General features: G+C 41.0%; 1 protein-coding gene across 2 annotated transcripts in view; it reads right to left on the reverse strand.

The window, feature by feature from the left end:
- The window catches only part of DDX46 (DEAD-box helicase 46), a 38,191-nt gene that overhangs the window by 16,843 nt on the left and 1,334 nt on the right, over positions 1-20,014 (reverse strand). For both annotated transcript variants that reach the window (XM_077825433.1, XM_077825432.1), the window contains exons 2-13: positions 15,486-15,674; positions 14,932-15,066; positions 11,287-11,383; positions 9,820-9,985; positions 8,679-8,830; positions 8,244-8,357; positions 6,704-6,869; positions 6,074-6,194; positions 5,535-5,710; positions 4,372-4,493; positions 3,369-3,447; positions 1,307-1,389 (exon numbers count right to left, since the gene is read on the reverse strand). In XM_077825433.1, coding sequence (XP_077681559.1) covers positions 1,307-1,389; positions 3,369-3,447; positions 4,372-4,493; positions 5,535-5,710; positions 6,074-6,194; positions 6,704-6,869; positions 8,244-8,357; positions 8,679-8,830; positions 9,820-9,985; positions 11,287-11,383; positions 14,932-15,066; positions 15,486-15,674 — 1,600 coding nt within the window. The remainder of the gene's footprint in view (positions 1-1,306; positions 1,390-3,368; positions 3,448-4,371; positions 4,494-5,534; positions 5,711-6,073; positions 6,195-6,703; positions 6,870-8,243; positions 8,358-8,678; positions 8,831-9,819; positions 9,986-11,286; positions 11,384-14,931; positions 15,067-15,485; positions 15,675-20,014) is intronic.

Genomic DNA, 20,014 nt, shown 5'->3' on the forward strand with positions numbered 1-20,014 from the left:
ATAATTTTGCAAGTTTTATCTTCTGGAGTCTGTGTATGCTCACTGGAAAAGCAGCAGAAATTGCTGGACGCAGTAGAACCACTACAGAAAAGGAAAAGGGTGGGATGTTGTAGTGCTGCTTTGAGGCACAACACAAACCTCACAGTCCAGGGGAACAAGGGTGGTGGCCTTCCCAATTCTGGAGGAATAAATGTCCCTTGGCATAACCTAGAAGCCTCAAGCTGCCTGTGAATGGGGGCCTCACCACTGAGATTCACTGTATTGCTATAGTCCTGTCATTTCCAGGGCTTATACAAGGAGATAATGGAGCCTCTAAGGCAGCGGGCAACAGCCTTACAAAAATGCCTGCTCTGAGGGAACAATCCCCAGCCAGCTATGGGGCTCCAGAGGGGTTCAACAGCCCATTCCAGGTCTCTAAATCAACAAATATACAGAAATATATTTATTGGGGGAAAACCACACATGCTTTCTGACATAGACAAGAGGTTACTGGGTAACCCTAAAGTATGCCATGATTAAGGCTATGATTTAGTCATGGGTATTTTTAGTAAAAGTCATGGACAGGTCACAGGCAACAAACAAAAATTCACAGCCTGTGACCTGTCCATGATTTTTACTAAAAATATCCTTGATTGAATCTTGGGGAAGGGGAGGCAGGCGCTGTTCACAGGTAGGGGGCGGGGCCAGCAGCAGTACCATCTGCCAGAGGCCAACGAACACCGGCTGCTCCGGCCACCCCCAAGACCACTGCTCAGGCGGTCCCTGGGCCAGCTGCACTGGCCGCTGCTCAGGCAGTCCCCGGGGCCAGCTGTCCGGAGCTAGCTGCCAGAGAAGCAGCCAGCGCAGCTGGCCCCAGGGCTGCTCCAGCAGCAGCCGGTGTGACTGTTTCTGGGCACACCTAAGCAGCTGGCTCCAGAGCCATCTGCTTTGGCAGCCCTGGAGTCATCCACACCGGCCGCTACAGAAATCATGGAGGTTGATGAAAGTCATGGAATCCATGACTTCTGCAACCTCTGTGACAGACATGGAGCCCTAACCATGATCAAAGCAAAAACTCAGTCAGCTTACAAACTGTCACCCAAAACCAGGACGCCTTGCTGACCAGGGGTTGGTAGTCTCATCATATGACAGCATTGATAATATGTAGGTTTAATCGAATTAGTTCTCCCCCTCTTTATCTGTGCCCAGCCAAATCCTTTAAGAAAGAACAATGTGCTGAAGCCTAGTATGTCCTAAAGTCACTTCCATTGCCATCTCTCCTTCACCACTACAGTCAAAACTTAAAATCCACTGTGCCATTCATTACCTGAGGTTCAAAACCCATGTCAAACATTCGGTCTGCTTCATCCAGTACAACATATGTAACTCTGCGAAGGTTTGTCACCCGACCTGTGAAAAAGGAGAGAGAAAAAAAGAGGAATCAATATCATACAGAACTCTCTTTCCCCTCAGGAGTAATTTTATGTAAAATGTTAAGTATTCTGACTAGCTTCTAACAAAGTAAATTAGGGTGGGTTTTTTTGTTTTAAGGAATTCAGCATATGTGTTTTAAATTTCTTGTTCTAACGACATATACATTCTGGCAAACGTGTAAGGATGCACAAGGCCCTTTATTTTGTCAAACTCTTCTCGTGCGTACCATCATAGGGCCAGAAGAACCTGTAAAATTCAGAAAACAGCCCTCGCCAAAACACATCATAAAACTAAGACTGAGATGAAGCAACGAGCCACATCAGCCATTATCTGACAGCGCCACCTAGGAAAAAACATATTAGAGATTACAGCGCATGTGTGGAAGGCAAAGTTCCAGTTCTAACTGATGAAGCCTCACAAAATTTCCCTCTATATTATACTCTGCAATGCCTCATTGGATTTAGAAATAATGATTTGAGGATAGTAGTAATTAATTGCTAATAGAATAATAAAGTGTAACCAACATTTTACTAACAAACATATGCATATTAAAACCTGTCTATTAAACCCGCCAAGATAAAAAGTAACAAGAACCCCAGTCTTCGGTACAAGTGAAATCAAAGCAAGCAAAAAGTTGTACATCTGTACAAATATCTCATTTTGAAATGGTCATGGATAAACAAGTTACTAGCCTTCCCAAGCAGCAGAAAAAGGCACCCCTTAAAGAGTGAATATAAAAACACTGAGGTGGGGGGAAAAAAAAAAAAAAAAGGTGAATTAAATAACATTATCTTTAAAAGATGTTGACAGAAGAATACATTGGATTTCAAGCAATAATAGTGATAAAAAAATATTTCTTAAAAATCTACATATTTAACATGTTAATATTTGCATCCCCAAATAATAACTCTGCAAAATTATTTGGGAACAGCATTAATGTACCTACCTTTGACGGTTTAAGTCTTGGAAGCCCAGTTCTATAAGTCTTGAAGGAACTTTTTCCACAGAAGTTAAATAATGTCAACAGTTTATTAGTGGTTTGATGTGGAATATTTTAATAATCAAACGTTGTCTAACAAGCATGCAATGATTACAGTAAACCAAAGCCTCTTAAAGCTGCAGTATCTCATTTTAACCTACCCAGGTATTTGATCTGGGAAGACACTAGTTTTAATTTTTTAAACATTTTAAATAGAAGGTCATTCAGGTAACAATTTTTGGTTTTTAGCAACAGATAAAGGCAAAGTCTTCTGTACAGCTAAGTCTCTTTTATGCCAAAGTGAACTGCTGTTAAATTGTGCTAATGCTGAAGATCAGTTATTGGGCAATGGAAAGTCAAAATAAGCAAGCATTACATAAATAAGCCTTCCTTTATCTACAGGCTTGTCTACACGGCAAGTTAATCCGCAGCAAGCTCGGTTGTGAATCCACAGCACACCAGCTTGCTGAACAGTAACATTCCCTATGAGTACTGCTACAGCACACCAAAATGAGAGCAGCTTGACTCACTAGTACTTGAAAGCATAGAAAGCCTTTAGGATTTTCAGTGAGCGACAGCAGTGCCACATGGGACATTACGGCACAGCAAGTTGGTGAGGTGTAGATTCACAATCTAGCTTGCTGCAAAGTAACTTGCCATGTAGACAAGCCCTAAACCACCTAAGAGTACCAGAAATCTGGAGTACAGAGTTATAAACTGACTGCACATATAAACTCTTAGAAATTCTTCAAGCATGTTACAATGCCTGTCCTTCAAAAATGAAGCTAATAATTGAACAGAGCCATTTTCATTGCTGTACTTTCTGAAATGCCACAAATAGATATCACAGCTTCAAGAGATGTAAATAAAAACCAGAAGACATTTTATAAAAAAAACATGATTTCCTGAATTTGTTAATTAGAATTACAAAATAAATATATAAAAATATCTCTAAAGGAATGAAGTTTCTACTCACCATTATTAGCTGCTAACATATCAATCATACGTCCAGGTGTGCAAACAATAATTTCAGCACCTCTTTTTAGTTCAGCAATCTGATTTTAAAAATAATAAATTAAATTTAACAAACCATTTGAAGTTTTTATGGATTGAATGATTTATGTAATTTTTTTCAGTCACTGTGATTAACCATTCATGTTTAACTATAAGTTACAACAACATTGGTAGAATACTGATTATTTATTTCAAGATTTTGTTTGGCAATTTCCTTAGTGTTTGGAAATTACTTTTTAAAAAACAATGATTTATGAAGACCTGGAGTTGCTACAATCTGGAGCAGAGCACATGAAAGGGCTAGGATTCCTACATAACTTAGCGTTCGCCTGTATATTATAACAAACCCTACATATTATGGCAATTCCTGTAGGGATCTTAAAATATCTCTACAGCTGTGAATATATTAAGTTCTATCACATATGGTTATGGAATTTATAAATTCTGTCGTTTCCATTGGTTAATAAACACTGCATAACTTCAAAGTTAATCCATCAAGCTTTATGAAAATAGTCAAAAAGCATTAATCGTTAAAGACAAATCAAACTAAAAGAGTTCCTCGGCCTTCTTTTTTGAGATAGGAGATATCAAAAAAGTTAAACTTTTTGGAAACAGGAAATCCTTATTTCAAACTATCATATCCCACAAAAGCTTTGCTTAATTACCACCAAACTATATTAAAAAAATATTGTCAGACATATGGGCCATACATGAGAAACTTCAAACAGATTGACTGACTTCTGGCAACATATGCTTGTGTGCACGTGCAAAGGTGGTAGTGAGGGGAAGTCAAAAGCAGGCTTTTAAAAGAAACCTAATTGCTACCAAATCTCCAACACATAGAGAAAAGCAAAAATGAGAGTTCAGAACTAATATTGGATTTATGGGAAAACACCCACTGAGCAAAGCTGGTAAATGACAGATGTTCTGTGATTTCTGATAAACAAAATATGCTTTAAGTGTACCTGTTCACTGATTCCTGTTCCTCCATAGACACAGACAACTCTAAACCCAAGTGTCTTTGAGAACTTCTTACATTCCTTGGTAATTTGTAAAGCCAACTCTCGAGTTGGGGTCATGATGACAGCTAAAAAACAAAGATATTAAAACAGTAACCACAAAATATTTAGGAGACGCTGATCCTTTACGTGGCAAAAATAGAACCTTTATGGTGAAGTTTAAACCATCTCTTTTAGACTAATAAAACTGTACTGTATAAATTATTATCTGTTCATTTAAAAAACATTATTTCAAGAGATCTACAGTAGCTGAGGCTGCCCTGGAACTAAAAAATAAACTTGACCATAGTTCCAACACCACCCTGAAAGTAGAATAAATGATAAATTCCTCCTTTCAAGTATATGGAAATGTGTAGTTGAGTGGAAATGCAAATGTTCCCAAGTACAAACCATACAGCAAAATAAATTTTTGTGACTCATTGTGTTGGCAGAACCTTCAGTGCTCACTTTAAGAAAAAAGCCTCTCAGGGTTGACGTACAGTCATGAAATACATGTTCCTCCAACACGCCAAGAGAGGAACTGAAGGCCCCTCTGCAAATCTTATAGAAGCATATAAAGAAATATCTGACAAAACAAATTGAGAATTCTGTACTTCAGGTCTTAAAATGAGTAAGAGGACTTACACTGACTGTTAAAATCACGCATCAGCCCTGTGCCAATTTCCAATGAAAAAATCAAAGGGTGCAAACTTCCCTTTCATTCTTCCTAACAAGTAGTTCTATATAAAGAGATATAGTAAGCAAAAAAAAATCCCTCAATGTACATGCAACAGATGTACAATTAATCTATTTGCCGAATCAGAGCTTAAAAACAGAGCTGTGCCAGAAGAAATGTTTGTGGTAGGTTCTGTGGCATCATCCCAGAGCTCATTCTACCTTCTGGCAAGGGGAGATCAGCCCCAAAGTTACACACTGATAGAGGGAATTTATACCACGCACAGAGTTCTATCATCACGATATATCCTAGCCACAACTAGTGCATTTAAACACAGTTCACTAGAAAAATCAAAATCAACACAGATGTTTAAATTATGGTATCCAAGACTTTGAAATTTATCCCCCCCCTTTTTTTTTTAAATCTGTCAATATCTGAAAACAAAGATTTGTACCTATTGGACCTTCTCCTTCTTCTAATGACCTCTGATCCATGATGTGTCTGAACATAGGCAACAGAAATGCAATGGTCTTTCCACTTCCTGTTTTAGCAATGCCAATCAAGTCACGTCCACTCATAATTGCTGGTATAGCCTGAGTTTGGATGGGAGTGGGCTTTTCATAGCCATGTCTCAAAGAAAGAAAAACAAGTACTGTCAAAAGCAAAAAAGGATCTCTCATAAATTGGACATAATCCTGATGAAAAGATTTACATATTCTACTTGAGTGGAAGCTTTAGTTCCATGCAAAAATACAGCACAACAAATACAGAGTGGAGAAATGTGTGTTATGTAATTAGTGGGGAAGAATAGTTTATAATTGCCCAGAAGAGCAATCCTGAGTGAACACCTTAATCTAGATAGTTGGTATACATAGTACCATACAATGAAAATATGTAAAACAAATAAGTACCTGGCCTGAACACTCCACAGTCTAACACCACAAAGACACAATGGAAACAACTGATATTTCGGTTCATAAACTGTTCACTTACTTCTTAAGTGAACTAAGAATCTTCATGGAAATACCACACTGTACCCAGGTTTTGATTGGCTTCGGGCAGCCTTTTCCCTTGACTACAATTCCCTCCATTTCCAGCCTGTATACATTTACCTCTGAAAAAACACACTACGGATTAATACACAATCAATCAAACTTTAAGTGTTTCTCTGCTTTCTTATTCAAAGTCTACTTGAAATGTACTGTCTCCGAACATGATGCAACAGATTTTAGCTAGCTACAGACACAGATGCTGAGTATGTAGAAAGTGTAGTGAAAAACTTTCAGTGAGCAGGTCACAAGTATAACTAAATGGAAAGTAACAGTACATCAATAATACTCACTGATGGGGTGATTCAATCTCCCTCCCCCACCTCCAGCCTGTCAAGTTGCACCAAGAAAATTCCCTTGCACGCTTCAATTCCCTTCTGTAACTAATAGGGTTGCTGCTTTATGTCAATGACTCAAATTATATGTACATCCCTTTTCGATGGTCCACAGAATTTTGGCTTTATGTCCAAAGGATAAGATCTAAAGAACTCACTGGTGTCGTGCATATCTAAATTTGACAGACATTATCTTCCATTAAAACTACCCTACAAAATTAATTTTTATTTGCCATTACCATCTAGGGTCATTTTAGCCAACTCTGGAACTTCAACATAGAAGTTTTTCCTGAAGGGCTCATATTCTATCTTTCCATGATCCACTGGTTCCAACAGCTTCCTCTGTTTGGTCTGATAGCCTGTCAGGGCAGTCTGAAGATCAACTTCCTCCTCTTCTGACGAATACTGTACAGATAATAAATCAAAAATATATTCAGTGACAAAAACCCTCTTCAAAGGTTTGATTTTTCACTGACATAGTAATGGAACATTATTGAGTGGGGACATTTATCTCTTCCTATACTGCACCAAAACGATCTATGAGAGGGAGAATTACTTTAAGCTTCAAGGATCTCCCTAGTTTTACATACATTCATTCTTTTGGGAACTTCCCCTCTCACCACTCCCCACGTTTTCTCCAGCTCCCACATTGTTTTCACCAATCTTAAATGACATCTGGAAAGCACTTGCCATCTAGAACTAGTCAACAGTGATTCAGGAAAAAAAGAAGATTCTCATGCAATGGAACTTATCCAGCCTATTCAATTGCCAGTGCAGAGCGGAGAGATTTAAAACCTATTTAAGGCCTAAAAACCACAGCACGTTATATGATAATCGCTTGATATCCCTTTTCTCTTGAGTGTTATGTGAGTAGTTTGGACACAGGACGAATTGCTCTGATAAGCTTGGACCCAATAATTGTGCAGGGAGGCTATGCAAGCCCCCCTGCAGAGTATCAACATTGCATATTTATTACATACAGCCAGTGTAAGACAAGTTTATTAGTTGAGTTTGGAGTGCTACCTAATAGTTAGAAGCACACGACTGCGAGTCAGAAGACAGGCATTGTATTCCTGTCTTTGCCACACTTGCTGTGTGACTTTGGGCAAAAAATCAAACCTCTTTGCTCCTGTTTCTCAATTTGTAAAAGGAAAATATCTACCTCCCTGGGAGCAGAGATACTTAACTCATTAATGTTTGTGAAGTATTTTGAGATCCTCAAATTAAAGGCACTTTAAAAGTGTGAAGATAATTTAACTATAAACGTAAGACCCAGATTTTTATAATTAAACATATGCAAATGGACATGTAACTATTGTGACTGAATATGTGGGCTCAGTAGCTACATACATAAATGACCACTTAGATGTTCAACTGGTCATTCACATGCAAAACTGCCATGACTGAATACTTAATTTCAATAACTGTATATAAATTGTATGTGCACCAAGTTTAGACATCCACACATCAACTCAATTATATTAAGACGTTATCAACCTAAACAACTTGATCCATTAATTTAGCTTTCATTAATACCATGTTGTCCTTACACAAAACCATGCGAGCTGCGGTGTTTTTTAAATTAATCTGTGTCAGCTCTATTTTGGCCATGATTCAACAACATACATAAGCAAATGCCAAACATTTAGCATGTAAGTAGTACCACTGAAGCCAACAGGGCTACTTGTGCGCTTTAGTACTTTGCTGAATCATGGCCTCTTTTTGCAAGAAAAACGAACAGCCCATTTCCACAATAAACACCTAAGACTTTTCAGTTACCTCCATTGCATCTTGGTCATTCTCCATGAGCTCCCCTTTCTTCTTTTCTGATTCCGCAGCTGCCTTTTTGGTTGTCACCACGGTTACTACTTTGGTAACAGTCGGCCCAGATTTCTAATAAAACAGTTAAGGAAAACCATTATACTACCACAGAGAGCATGGAAACGCACTATGCAGAATGTACAAATTCTGTATACTCCTGAGCACAGTATAGTGGCTTTGCTCCCACTTCCTGAGATGAGATTTCCTCAGGGTTAATATCAAACAGCTGATTTGGGGAGATAAAAGGTTACGGACAGGTAGGCATTACATGTAGTCTAACCTCTTGTCTGTTTGCATCATTTCCCTCTTAAAATGTGTTCTTCAATATCATTTTTCCTATATTAAAATGCTAACACTACTTAAAAAAAGATAAAGACAATCTTAATTTTTTACCTTTTCACTCCCACCTCCACCTTTCACACTTCTCATATTAAACTTCTTGACCTCTTCTTTAACTTCTTCCATATAAGCATCCAGTGGATCTAATTCTTCATCTTCAATCTCCTCTGCTTCTTTTTCCCCTTCTGCAGTCTCCTCTTCGTCATCTAGTAGGACAGAGAAATATTTTTGTTTAAATGAAAAACATTTGCGCTTATGAATTCCAAAATCCTTATTTTTTCCTGCATTTCGTACAATGCAGTTGTACAGAACCCTGAAAAATGTTTATAAAGCGCATACAAATGGGGGTGGAGGGGACGACACTACTGTAAACTTACAGAACAAAGGTGAAGAACACCATGACAATAGAAGTACACCCTCTCTACAGGGATAGAGCCAGCCACGGGGGAAGAAGAGTATCTTGGAGCAGAAGGGATGGGAATCTTCTTATGTTGTCTAAGGGTTTAGTCACCAATCAGAGAAACCATGGAATCAAAGGCCACCCTTCCCCATTGATACCACATGGGCACTTTCCCTTCCCCTTTGAAGCGGAATGTTCCCTGAAAGAAGACAGACTCAGTCTGGAGACGCCAGGGGAGCCAGCATGCTCCCGCAGCCTGCAGGAGCTCCTCTAATGCCAGGAGTGGTCATTTTAAAAGACTCCTCCTCTCTTGGGGAGATGTCAGGATGGAGATTCTCCACAAGGGTTGTGAGGAACTGGCTGTATTGAGAGAGGTCATCAATAAATGGGCAATTTAGCTAGGATTTTAGTGGGTTCAAAATAGCAGTTACGGGTTCCCAGAAAAGCACTGGGTCCACAAAAACGTCCAAAGCCTAGGTGAGAATTTTTTAAAAACTGGGAATGAAGTAAGAGGGAGAAGAAAAGAGTGTTAACATATGTTGATAAACTACCATTATGTTCCCATAACTGACCTGAATAACTGCACAACATTATTGCTCTATCATTTGTCCTCTCTTTCTCCTAATTCCCCACCAGCTGTTTGGGACCATGAAGAAGTCTAGATTTCATCATTTTACATTTCATTGAAAAATAACTGAAGTTTTAAAATCAAATATGGTAATTAAAAGCTGGGTTTATAACTACAAAATGAAGCAATTATCTGTTAATTGTTATATAAAAATATTAAGGAAATACCATCATCATCTTCTAAGCTCCATTTTTTCCCTTGTTTCATCTCTTCAATTTCTTTTTTCAGTTCTCCTATGTTTTCCATAGCCTTCTTGCGCTGTTCTTCCCTCCATTTCTCCACTCTCTCTTTTCGTTTTCTCATTTCCTCCTCAAGTTTGTTCTGATCAAAGTTCTATGAGAACAAACAACCAAACTAAAAAGTTATGAATTATTGGCCTGACTCTGCACTTCTTTATACAAACTCCTCTTTCAAATCTATGGGAGTTTTGTCTGAGGATTGCACAATATAAAACACACTGCAATACAAGTTTAACTTAATATATCTCAGGTTCACTCTATAGTGACACAAACTACTATACTTGCATGAGCGAGGTGACTAAAATAAAATGAAATGCAGTTATCTGCCTTGCATCCAATGCCAGAACTTGGTCCTAGGGATCTACATTTCTAAACAAATACTCCTAAACACGTCAAACTTTCCTCACCCTCATAGGGAAAGTATACAACAGCAATGATTCTCAACCATTTTTTGGTGCGAGACCCTGAAAAGCCACCTTGCAACTCGCTATTTCCCCAAATTATTTGTGTCAGAGCAACAAGCTATGAGTGGATTATAACCAATAAGTCCTAGGCAGGAGTTCTGGTTGAAGGTGCATGCATAGTTGACTGGATTTGGTGAGGATGTTGGTTTGCTGGCCTGTTGCTGACTCCTGCCAGACTGGAGGGTTTGTCATGAAGCACAGATTCCCCTGCCCCAGAGCCAAGCATTGTCTGTGTATTGGAGTCAAGTATCAGGGCGTAGCCATGTTAGTCTGTATCCACAAAAACCACAAAGAGTCGGGTGGCACCTTAAAGACTAACAGATTTATTTGAGCATAAGCTTTCATGGGTAAAAACCCCACTTCTTCAGATGCATGGAGTGAAAATTACAGATGCAGACATAAATATACTGGCACATGAAGAAAGACTTGTGTGTTGGAGTGCTGCTCTAGAACTGGGTGAAGCAGAGGCAAAAACAGAGGAAGCAAACTGCTCCTTCCCTTTCTTCCCCCTGACTCCTGCTAGGTTCTAGTGACCAAAGGATATTTTCTACATAAAAATGTATTTAGAAAGCACTTGACCTGAAGTAAGATTGTAGGCATTTCTAAACTCATCTAACCCTCCACAACCAGCAATCAGTGGGATGTGACACAAGTGACCCTGCACAATCTGCCTGAAGTTTGTATTCTACAGGCTAAGAAGTCCTGCATTAAGGGAAGAATGTTTCTTCTATCAAGTAGTAGACGCATACCCATTGTAACAGAAGTCTATGCTCTATGAGGTCCAGACCTAAAAAAGGGATTATCTAAGGTGATTTTTTAAAAATACAGTAAACTATATCTAAAGTTCTAAAATAAATTTATCATTTGTAACAGCTAATGTTAAAAATACAATCTTCTGATATAATCTTCTCTCATTGGTCAGTATACATACACTAACATCTTTATCCTTTTCTTCTTCTTTGTCTTCTTTCTCTTTTTTCTTTTCTTTGGAAACTTCCACACTTTCCGTCTTTTCTTTAGACCTTGATCTGAAAGATAAGATCAAAAATGTATGTACTGCATGTCTGATCTAAACAGACTGTTCCAGCTTTTCTTGGGAAAGATGTGTGTGTGCTGAAAGAAAATGTAATTCACAGATTTTTTAAATATCTTGCAGACTATATTTACTTCCCAGAGAATCTCTTCATTTCATGGACATACTTCCTAGAAGTAACAGAGATGCAAAAATCTGTTAGGACACATTGATTCATATGCTCTAGTTCTGTTGTTCTCATTTCTTTATGGGAGGAAGGTTGCAGACTTCATTTCCAGAAATACTTAGAACTGATACTCTCATGGTTCCAGAGTTTATTTTACACCACCTTGAAGATAGCTATTGGAACAGAGATACCAGAAATTACTGTCTTTTGCACTTCTAATACCACAGGGATCTAGCACCTTCCCTTGTAAGTCTGAGTGCCCCTGGAGGATTTCACTACTGGCTGAAAAACATAAGGACACCTCCCGTCAGGAAAGGCTACCTACATAACTTGATCCAAAACCCATTCACATTTATTACAGATTTTACTATTCCTACCCCCCTAGGTTAGATGCATCTATTTTTTATTAAACATGTGTGGCTAACCCATGATAATACATTTAAAATTCACTTTTTAGCTAAAAAAAAAAGTATTAAGCTTTTTTCATAGCCCACAGGGCTATTTTAATGCAAACCATATGTTTATTTTACAAGATGTTATGTCATTCCAACTTCTCTGAATACAATTTTTGTGATGTTTTGATTAAGGCCCTGGGATAGTCATCAACCTCCTTATTCTATATACACGTTAATGTTACAGTTTACCTATACAGTACTGCTTTTCTTTAAACTGTGCAACTTCATTGTCTGGTTATGATTATAATTGAAAATTCAGTTTAAAATGTATTTAGAAATCACTTGACCTGAAGTAAGATTTTACACATTTCTAAATTCAACATTAAAGGGACCTCAAACTGCACCTTTTTGTTAAGTCTAGTTATTAGTCATCTTATTTGATCATAAACTCATACAGGTAGGGTCCCTGTCTACTCCATGTTCTCTACAACGCTGAGCATGCTGACAGCATTCAGCAAACACCACAAATACAAAGCGATGGCATGGTATAAGCATATTTCATGGATTTCTTTGAAGTGTTATACTATGCACTTTATCTATTAGCATGAACATTAAAGAAATCATTGTAACATGTACTTGACTTGTATTTGAGTATGTAGCTTTATTTAATATCCTCCATTATAGTAGTAATATTTAGAAAATGCAGCATTCTTCTTATCTCAGATAAGTGGTTTTGACCTTGAACACAACAAGCAATTTTGAGGAAGAGTAACCATACAAAATGTTGTTTAAAACAGTACCCTTTGTTCTTGATTTCTGTGAGCCTGCGTTCAACAGCAAACACCACATACTGAATGGCTTTGTTTGTTTCGCTATTTGCGACGTAGCCCAGATCAATGCAACTTGTGTTGTTCTAAAAACTCCTCATATGTATTTAAATATTGCACTTGATATTAAGGCCTGGAGGCACTAAGTCAGGAAAGCCATGCACATCTCTGGCTTTTAGAAGAAGGATAATATTCAGTGAGTGCATATGCACTGCCTAAACCTTATGGTTTGTTCCCATTGCTTAAAAGCTCTTTTCTAGATCTAAGTAGCTACATATCCTATATTTTATTTATTATTATTTATATTAGCATAGTACCTAGGAGATCTAGTCATGGACCAGGACCCCATTGTGCAAGGTGCTGTACTAACACAGAACAAAGATAGATTGTCAGCTCTTTGCGACAGGAACTAAGTGTAAGACGAGACAACAGATGGATACAGGCAGACAGAAGAGTATAAGGAAGGAAAAAAATAATATTTTAAGTTCTATAAATGCTGTTTTACATATTAGGAATTCTCATGCATTTCACTGGAGGAATAGTTCTATTTCAGTTATACAAGAAAAGACCTGAATACACGTAAATTTAAAGTTAAGGTAGTGACACCTACCAAAAAAAAAAAAAATTCACACTGACCCTAATATATTTAAATCATAGTTACTTCATGTTTTGTGTCACACCTCTGTGGAAAGGATGTGTTAAAGGTGACCTCTAGCACAGCTGACACTCATGCGGCGTTTTGAAAATGTAACTCTTGTTGAAGAATTTTTTGTTGAAAATACTGTGGCTAAATCACGTAATGCCTCTTAGAAAATTGAGTGATAGTGTCATCCATTGTTCTTATCACAAGATTTATTTAAATAATTTTAATATATTAATGTCCCCCAAAACCTGTGTAGGCAGCAGACCTTCTTGTAACAAGTGTTTGCCCCATGCCAAGTGCCTTCATCTGGGAAGTGGTGCTCTCCAGCACTGTGGGTTGTATTGCTGGCTCTGCCGTGAACTTATAGGGTGTCCTCTGCCAAATCACTTAAACTCTTTGAACCTACATTTACTATTACTATATTACAATTCAGCGGGTTTTATGAGGCCTAATTAGTAGTTATAAACCGCTTTAAATTGCTGGATGACAGTAAGCTGACTTTTCACTTACTAAAGTCACTTTTGTGCATGATTTCCAAATGATGCACTGAGTCCCTGCCTACCCTGCCCCCATATGTCAAGTACATGTTACAATGATCTAGTTGAAACAAACTAAGATCAACATCTAAAGTTAAGCCTTTTTACCAAACACACAAGCCTTTTTACCAAATCTATTCAGACTTTCCAGAAAGCTTGTTTTATTCTCCTAGAGGGATGGAGAGCTTTACAAAAACAAAAAGGGACAAATGTCCAGCAGGGAGAATATGAGCGTGAACTTCTGTTTCTAGAGCTGAAAGATTAACCTAATGTTTGATCTAGCTCCCAATCTGGGCATTTTGAATTTGAGCAACATTCTGCAATGGTGAAAGTTAATCATCTGGCAAATGATGATCCAGGAACAGTCATAAATAGCCTAAGATGCTAAAGAGGCATTCTGTGCATTTTCACAAGTGCAGAGGGTGATGATGACAAGGCATGTAGCATAAAAAAGGGGTTGCACTTAGGGATGTAAATAGCATGTACAAAAAGTAACCATTTAACCTATTAAAATTCTACTGGTTAAAAGGTTAAATGTTTAGCTAGGGAACTAAGGATGCGGGGGGGTTCTGCAGTACCCCCACGTTTGGGGCCCCACTGGCACCCGGGGTCCCACCTGGCCACTGGGCGGCAGCAGAGTTTAATTGTTAAACGAAACCGATAAGCATCAAGCTTAACGGTTAAACTTTTCCATCCCTAGTTGCAGTCAGCTACTTGGGTGAGAAAACCAATGTTATTTTCCAAATGTGTATACACACTCACACAAAAGTTCTCCTGGGAAAAAGCCTTATTATGCCAAGGAACATGGTGAGGAATATTTTTATTCCTGAAAAAAAGATTTACAGAAATACTGGAAAACCAATTTAATATCTGATAAATCTATCTGGCAACTATATCCAATCTCCATATAGGAAGAGACTATAATCTTCCCATGTCTAGTTACTAACATATTAATCACAGCTGTGAATGAGAGTACCTGTTTTCTGTTTTCTTGCTCTTGCCAGGACTGGTGGACCGGGACCGTCTACTTCTGCTTCTGGACCGTTTCCTCTCTCGACTGCGTGATCTTCTTCTCTCTCTGCTCCGTTCCCTCTCTCTGCTTCTTGAACGTCTGCCACAGAAGCAGAATTGGCTTATTTAGTATTCTGCACTTATGGCCATTATTTTAAAATATAAGAGTATATGAAAACTGAGACATTTTGGTTTGGGGGGAAACATTAACATAAATTGGTCTGTTAACATGGGAAAAAACAATCTTCAGCAAAAATCTACAAAAGGAAGCCAAGATCCATTAAGGCTATGGACAGGGTTACCAAATCCAAATTACAGCAGCTTGTCACAAGCCAATAATTGAAATCAAGTATACTATGTACTACTTTACCTAAGTAAAACCTATTACAAAAGGCAGATACCAACACCAATCGTACAGAGAGGAACATCAGATATTCATAATAAGATAGCTCAGACTGACTCAAGTCAAGTCTTATTTTCCAAGAACACATACATTTCCTGAGATTTTACGACTCATACCTCAGGCGCTTCCTGTCCCTTGACCGAGATCTCCTCTTGTCCCTACTGCGTGACCTCTCACGCCTGCGTTCTCGATCTCTACTTCTAGAACGTCTGTCTTCTCCACGTTTTGCTCTTTTGTCAGCCGGAGATCGACTTCTAGAGCGGCTACCGGAACGTCCACGTGATGTGGAGCGCTTCCGATAATGTCTGTGTAGTTGCAAATTCACAATAAAAGAATCAAGATGTAGAGAAGAACACTTTGCAGTTTAAAGGTACTTTAATCACATTTAGAACAGAAACCATAAAAAGGAAAGACCAGGTCTTTTTTTTAAGATTACAAAAAAGTCTTTCCTGGTCTTGTATAACTGAATTAGTACACACACATATGCACCTACTGAGATACTGAAGTTAGCTGGATTACTTTGCTATATATCATTGAAAAAGTCCTAGTGAGGTCACACCACGAGAGCACAGCTCTTTGTGATAGCATCAGAATCCCAAGAGGAGTTTACTATTTAGTAATCCATCAATTTTTATATTCAGGAAAAAGGTTAAAACTGCATGTAAATATGTCTCATATTTTATAACACTAGGGCAATCTGCCTCAGTTTATATCTCAGTTCCAAAGAGATACTATAAAACTCCGTTCAAAAAATTGTGTGCAAGCATGAGCCTGTTTGGTGTAATGAAAAGGGCAGTGGACTGGAGTCAGGAGATTTAGATTTTCTTCCCAGCTCTGTTACTAACATGCTGTGTGACCCTGAGCAAATCACTTCTTCACCTCTCTGTGCCTCTGTATTAGCCTCCAACCTTTTGGTCAGTTCTGTCTATTTAGACTGTAAGCTCTCTGGGAAAAAGACTGTCCCTCCAGCATTTGTGCAATTTGCAATGGGGCTTGGATCTTGGCTGGGCCAGTAAGCGCTTCTCTTATAAAATCACATGTGGCCACAGAGCATGTTTCAAGTTGGCAGCACTATCAACAAAGGATACAAACTGTAATGAACAGAGGAGTCCATGACAAGCATCTTTTATCTTAGGATTCAAAAATGCTCAGACTTTATAAACTTACACCTTTAACAGACACAGGAATCATTACATCCATCACAGAAATGCAGATACCTCTGAGTGAAACATAACAATGTGTAAACACCATATTACATTGGACAACAATTCAAGACAAAAAAATGAAGACCTGAAATAGCAGGGATAATTTACATACACAGCATCTCATAACTGAGTTGGAAGTTTCTCAGGACACATAGATTAACACTCAGCTACCAGGGAAATAGGGGTATGTCTCCACCATGGAGACTATACAGTACCAGTATAGCTATGTCTATGCTGCCAGTGCTGTGCCAACGCAGCCTACATCAACAGTAGAGGTTTTTCTGTCAGTGTAAGACACCCCCTCAAATAACATTAGCTGTGGCTAATGTGACGCCACAGTCTTCTGTCACCATAGCTGCGTCTACACTGAGGGTTAAGTAGGCATAGCTACGTCGGTCAGGGGTGTGGTTTTTTCACATCTCAGAACTGTGATCAATGGCTCCATGTCTAGTTGGCAGCCGGTGTCAAGTGGAGTGCCCCAGGGGTCGGTCCTGGGGCCGGTTTTGTTCAATATCTTCATAAATGATCTGGAGGATGGTGTGGATTGCACTCTCAGCAAATTTGCGGACGATACTAAACTGGGAGGAGTGGTAGATACGCTGGAGGGGAGGGATAGGATACAGAAGGACCTAGACAAATTGGAGGATTGGGCCAAAAGAAATCTGATGAGGTTCAATAAGGATAAATGCAGGGTCCTGCACTTAGGACGGAAGAATCCAATGCACCGCTACAGACTAGGGACCGAATGGCTAGGCAGCAGTTCTGCGGAAAAGGACCTAGGGGTGACAGTGGACGAGAAGCTGGATATGAGTCAGCAGTGTGCCCTTGTTGCCAAGAAGGCCAATGGCATTTTGGGATGTATAAGTAGGGGCATAGCGAGCAGATCGAGGGACGTGATCGTCCCCCTCTATTCGACATTGGTGAGGCCTCATCTGGAGTACTGTGTCCAGTTTTGGGCCCCACACTACAAGAAGGATGTGGATAAATTGGAGAGAGTCCAGCGAAGGGCAACAAAAATGATTAGGGGTCTAGAACACATGACTTATGAGGAGAGGCTGAGGGAGCTGGGATTGTTTAGCCTGCAGAAGAGAAGAATGAGGGGGGATTTGATAGCTGCTTTCAACTACCTGAAAGGGGGTTCCAAAGAGGATGGCTCTAGACTGTTCTCAATGGTAGCAGATGACAGAACGAGGAGTAATGGTCTCAAGTTGCAGTGGGGGAAGTTTAGATTGGATATTAGGAAAAACTTTTTCACTAAGAGGGTGGTGAAACACTGGAATGCGTTGCCTAGGGAGGTGGTGGAATCTCCTTCCTTGGAAGTTTTTAAGGTCAGGCTTGACAAAGCCCTGGCTGGGATGATTTAACTGGGAATTGGTCCTGCTTCGAGCAGGGGGTTGGACTAGATGACCTTCAGGGGTCCCTTCCAACCCTGATATTCTATGATTCTATGATTCTATGAACTATGCCAATATACCTTTCAAGAGTAAACCAAGCCAAGGAGTCATGAGACCTACGCTATGTCTACCAGGGGTCAGGACCCTATGGCACGCGTGCCAAATACAGCACACAAGCCAATTTTTAATGGCACACTGCTGTGCCATTAAAAATCCTGCCCGCTCTTCTCCGCCCACCGCTCTCTCCTTGCGGGGCAGGCAAGCTTCCCCCTTCCTCTGCCTCTTCCCCCAGTGTGCTAGGTTCCTGCCCCTCCTTCTCTCCCTCCCTGCGGCCAATCAGCTGAGGGCCCTTGCTAAGGGGCCCTTGCTATGGAGGGGAAGAGGGAAAAGCAAAAGCGGAGCCGCAGCATGCTCTCTGCTCCAGGGACCTTGGGGAAGAGAGTGGAATCGGCATGTCCCCTCCAGCCCCCTGCCGTGAGCTGCTCAGGACTGGGGGCTGGGAGCACCCTCACGACCCCAGCCCACACCCCCAGCCCTCTGCCCTGAACCCCCCCACACCCCAGCCCTGACCCCTGCACCTCCCCACACACACTCTCAGCCCTCTGCCCCGACTCCTGCACCCCCCCCACACACTCCCAGCCTCCCCACCCCCCCAACCCATGCCCTGACTCTTGCACATCCCCATCCCCACCTTGAGAACCAAACAGGAGCTCCTGCACACACACCCCACATTCCCACCTGCACCCCTCGCACCAAATGGGAGCTGCCCAGGTAAGAGCTCCACACCCAAACCTCCTGCCCCATCCCCAAGCACCCTCCCTCATTCTAGCTCCTGGCCACACCCTGCACCCCAACCCCCAGCCTGCTCCTTCACCCACAGCCCTGTTCTCAGCGCACTCCCAACTTCATCTAGGTGCAGAAAGAGAATGGCTAGAACCAGGGAGAGGTACCTACTCTATGTGGACAGAGCCGGGACACCAGACCGGCAGCGGGCTGAGCTGTTCAGCCCACCGCCGGCCCCTTGCCCCGGCCGCCGGCCCCTTGCCCCGGCCGCCGGCCCCTTGCCCCGGCCGCCGGCCCCTTGCCCCGGCCGCCGGCCCCTTGCCCCGGCCGCCGGCCCCTTGCCCCGGCCGCCGGCCCCTTGCCCCGGCCGCCGGCCCCTTGCCCCGGCCGCCGGCCCCTTGCCCCGGCCGCCGGCCCCTTGCCCCGGCCGCCGGCCCCTTGCCCCGGCCGCCGGCCCCTTGCCCCGGCCGCCGGCCCCTTGCCCCGGCCGCCGGCCCCTTGCCCCGGCCGCCGGCCCCTTGCCCCGGCCGCCGGCCCCTTGCCCCGGCCGCCGGCCCCTTGCCCCGGCCTAGGTGAACGGAACCCCAGGCCGGCAGCGGGCTGAGTGGGCCAGTGGTGTAAGATCAGCATTTTAATTTAATTTTAAATGAAGCTTCTTAAACATTTTGAAAACCTTTTTTACATATGACAATGGTTAGTTATATAATATATAGACTTATAGAGAGACACCTTCTAAAAAACGTTGAAATGTATTATTGGCACGCGAAACCTTAAATTAAAGTGAATAAATGAAGACTCGGCACACCACTTCTAAAAGGTTGCCGACCCCTGGTCTACACTATAGGCTTCTGCCAGCACAGAGGTATCACCCCGGAGCAACACAGCTGTGTCAGCAAAATACTTTAGTGTAGACACAATTATACTGGCAAATCTGTGCTTTTACTTGTTTCGCTTAGGGGTGGAGGGGGGGAGAATTACAACAAGCATGAAAGCTCACACTAGTAACAGCGCTTTACCGATATAAGTATACTACACCAGCAACACACTCTGCAAGTACAGTATGCCAATATAGCACTCCTAGTATAGATGGGGTTTTAGAATTTAATCCCATAGATTTGTTGTGTTCCCTTGAGAACCTCAGTTTTGGCACCTGCAAAAGAGTAATATCTATCTCACAAGTAAAGTATTATTATTTAAAGAAATCTGATAGCTCACAGCACAACCAAGTATGGTAGAAGCAGCAATGGGAGCCACATGGTTCTG

Source organism: Eretmochelys imbricata, chromosome 8 (assembly GCF_965152235.1).
Source record: "Eretmochelys imbricata isolate rEreImb1 chromosome 8, rEreImb1.hap1, whole genome shotgun sequence".
Taxonomy (NCBI): Eukaryota; Metazoa; Chordata; order Testudines; family Cheloniidae; genus Eretmochelys; species Eretmochelys imbricata.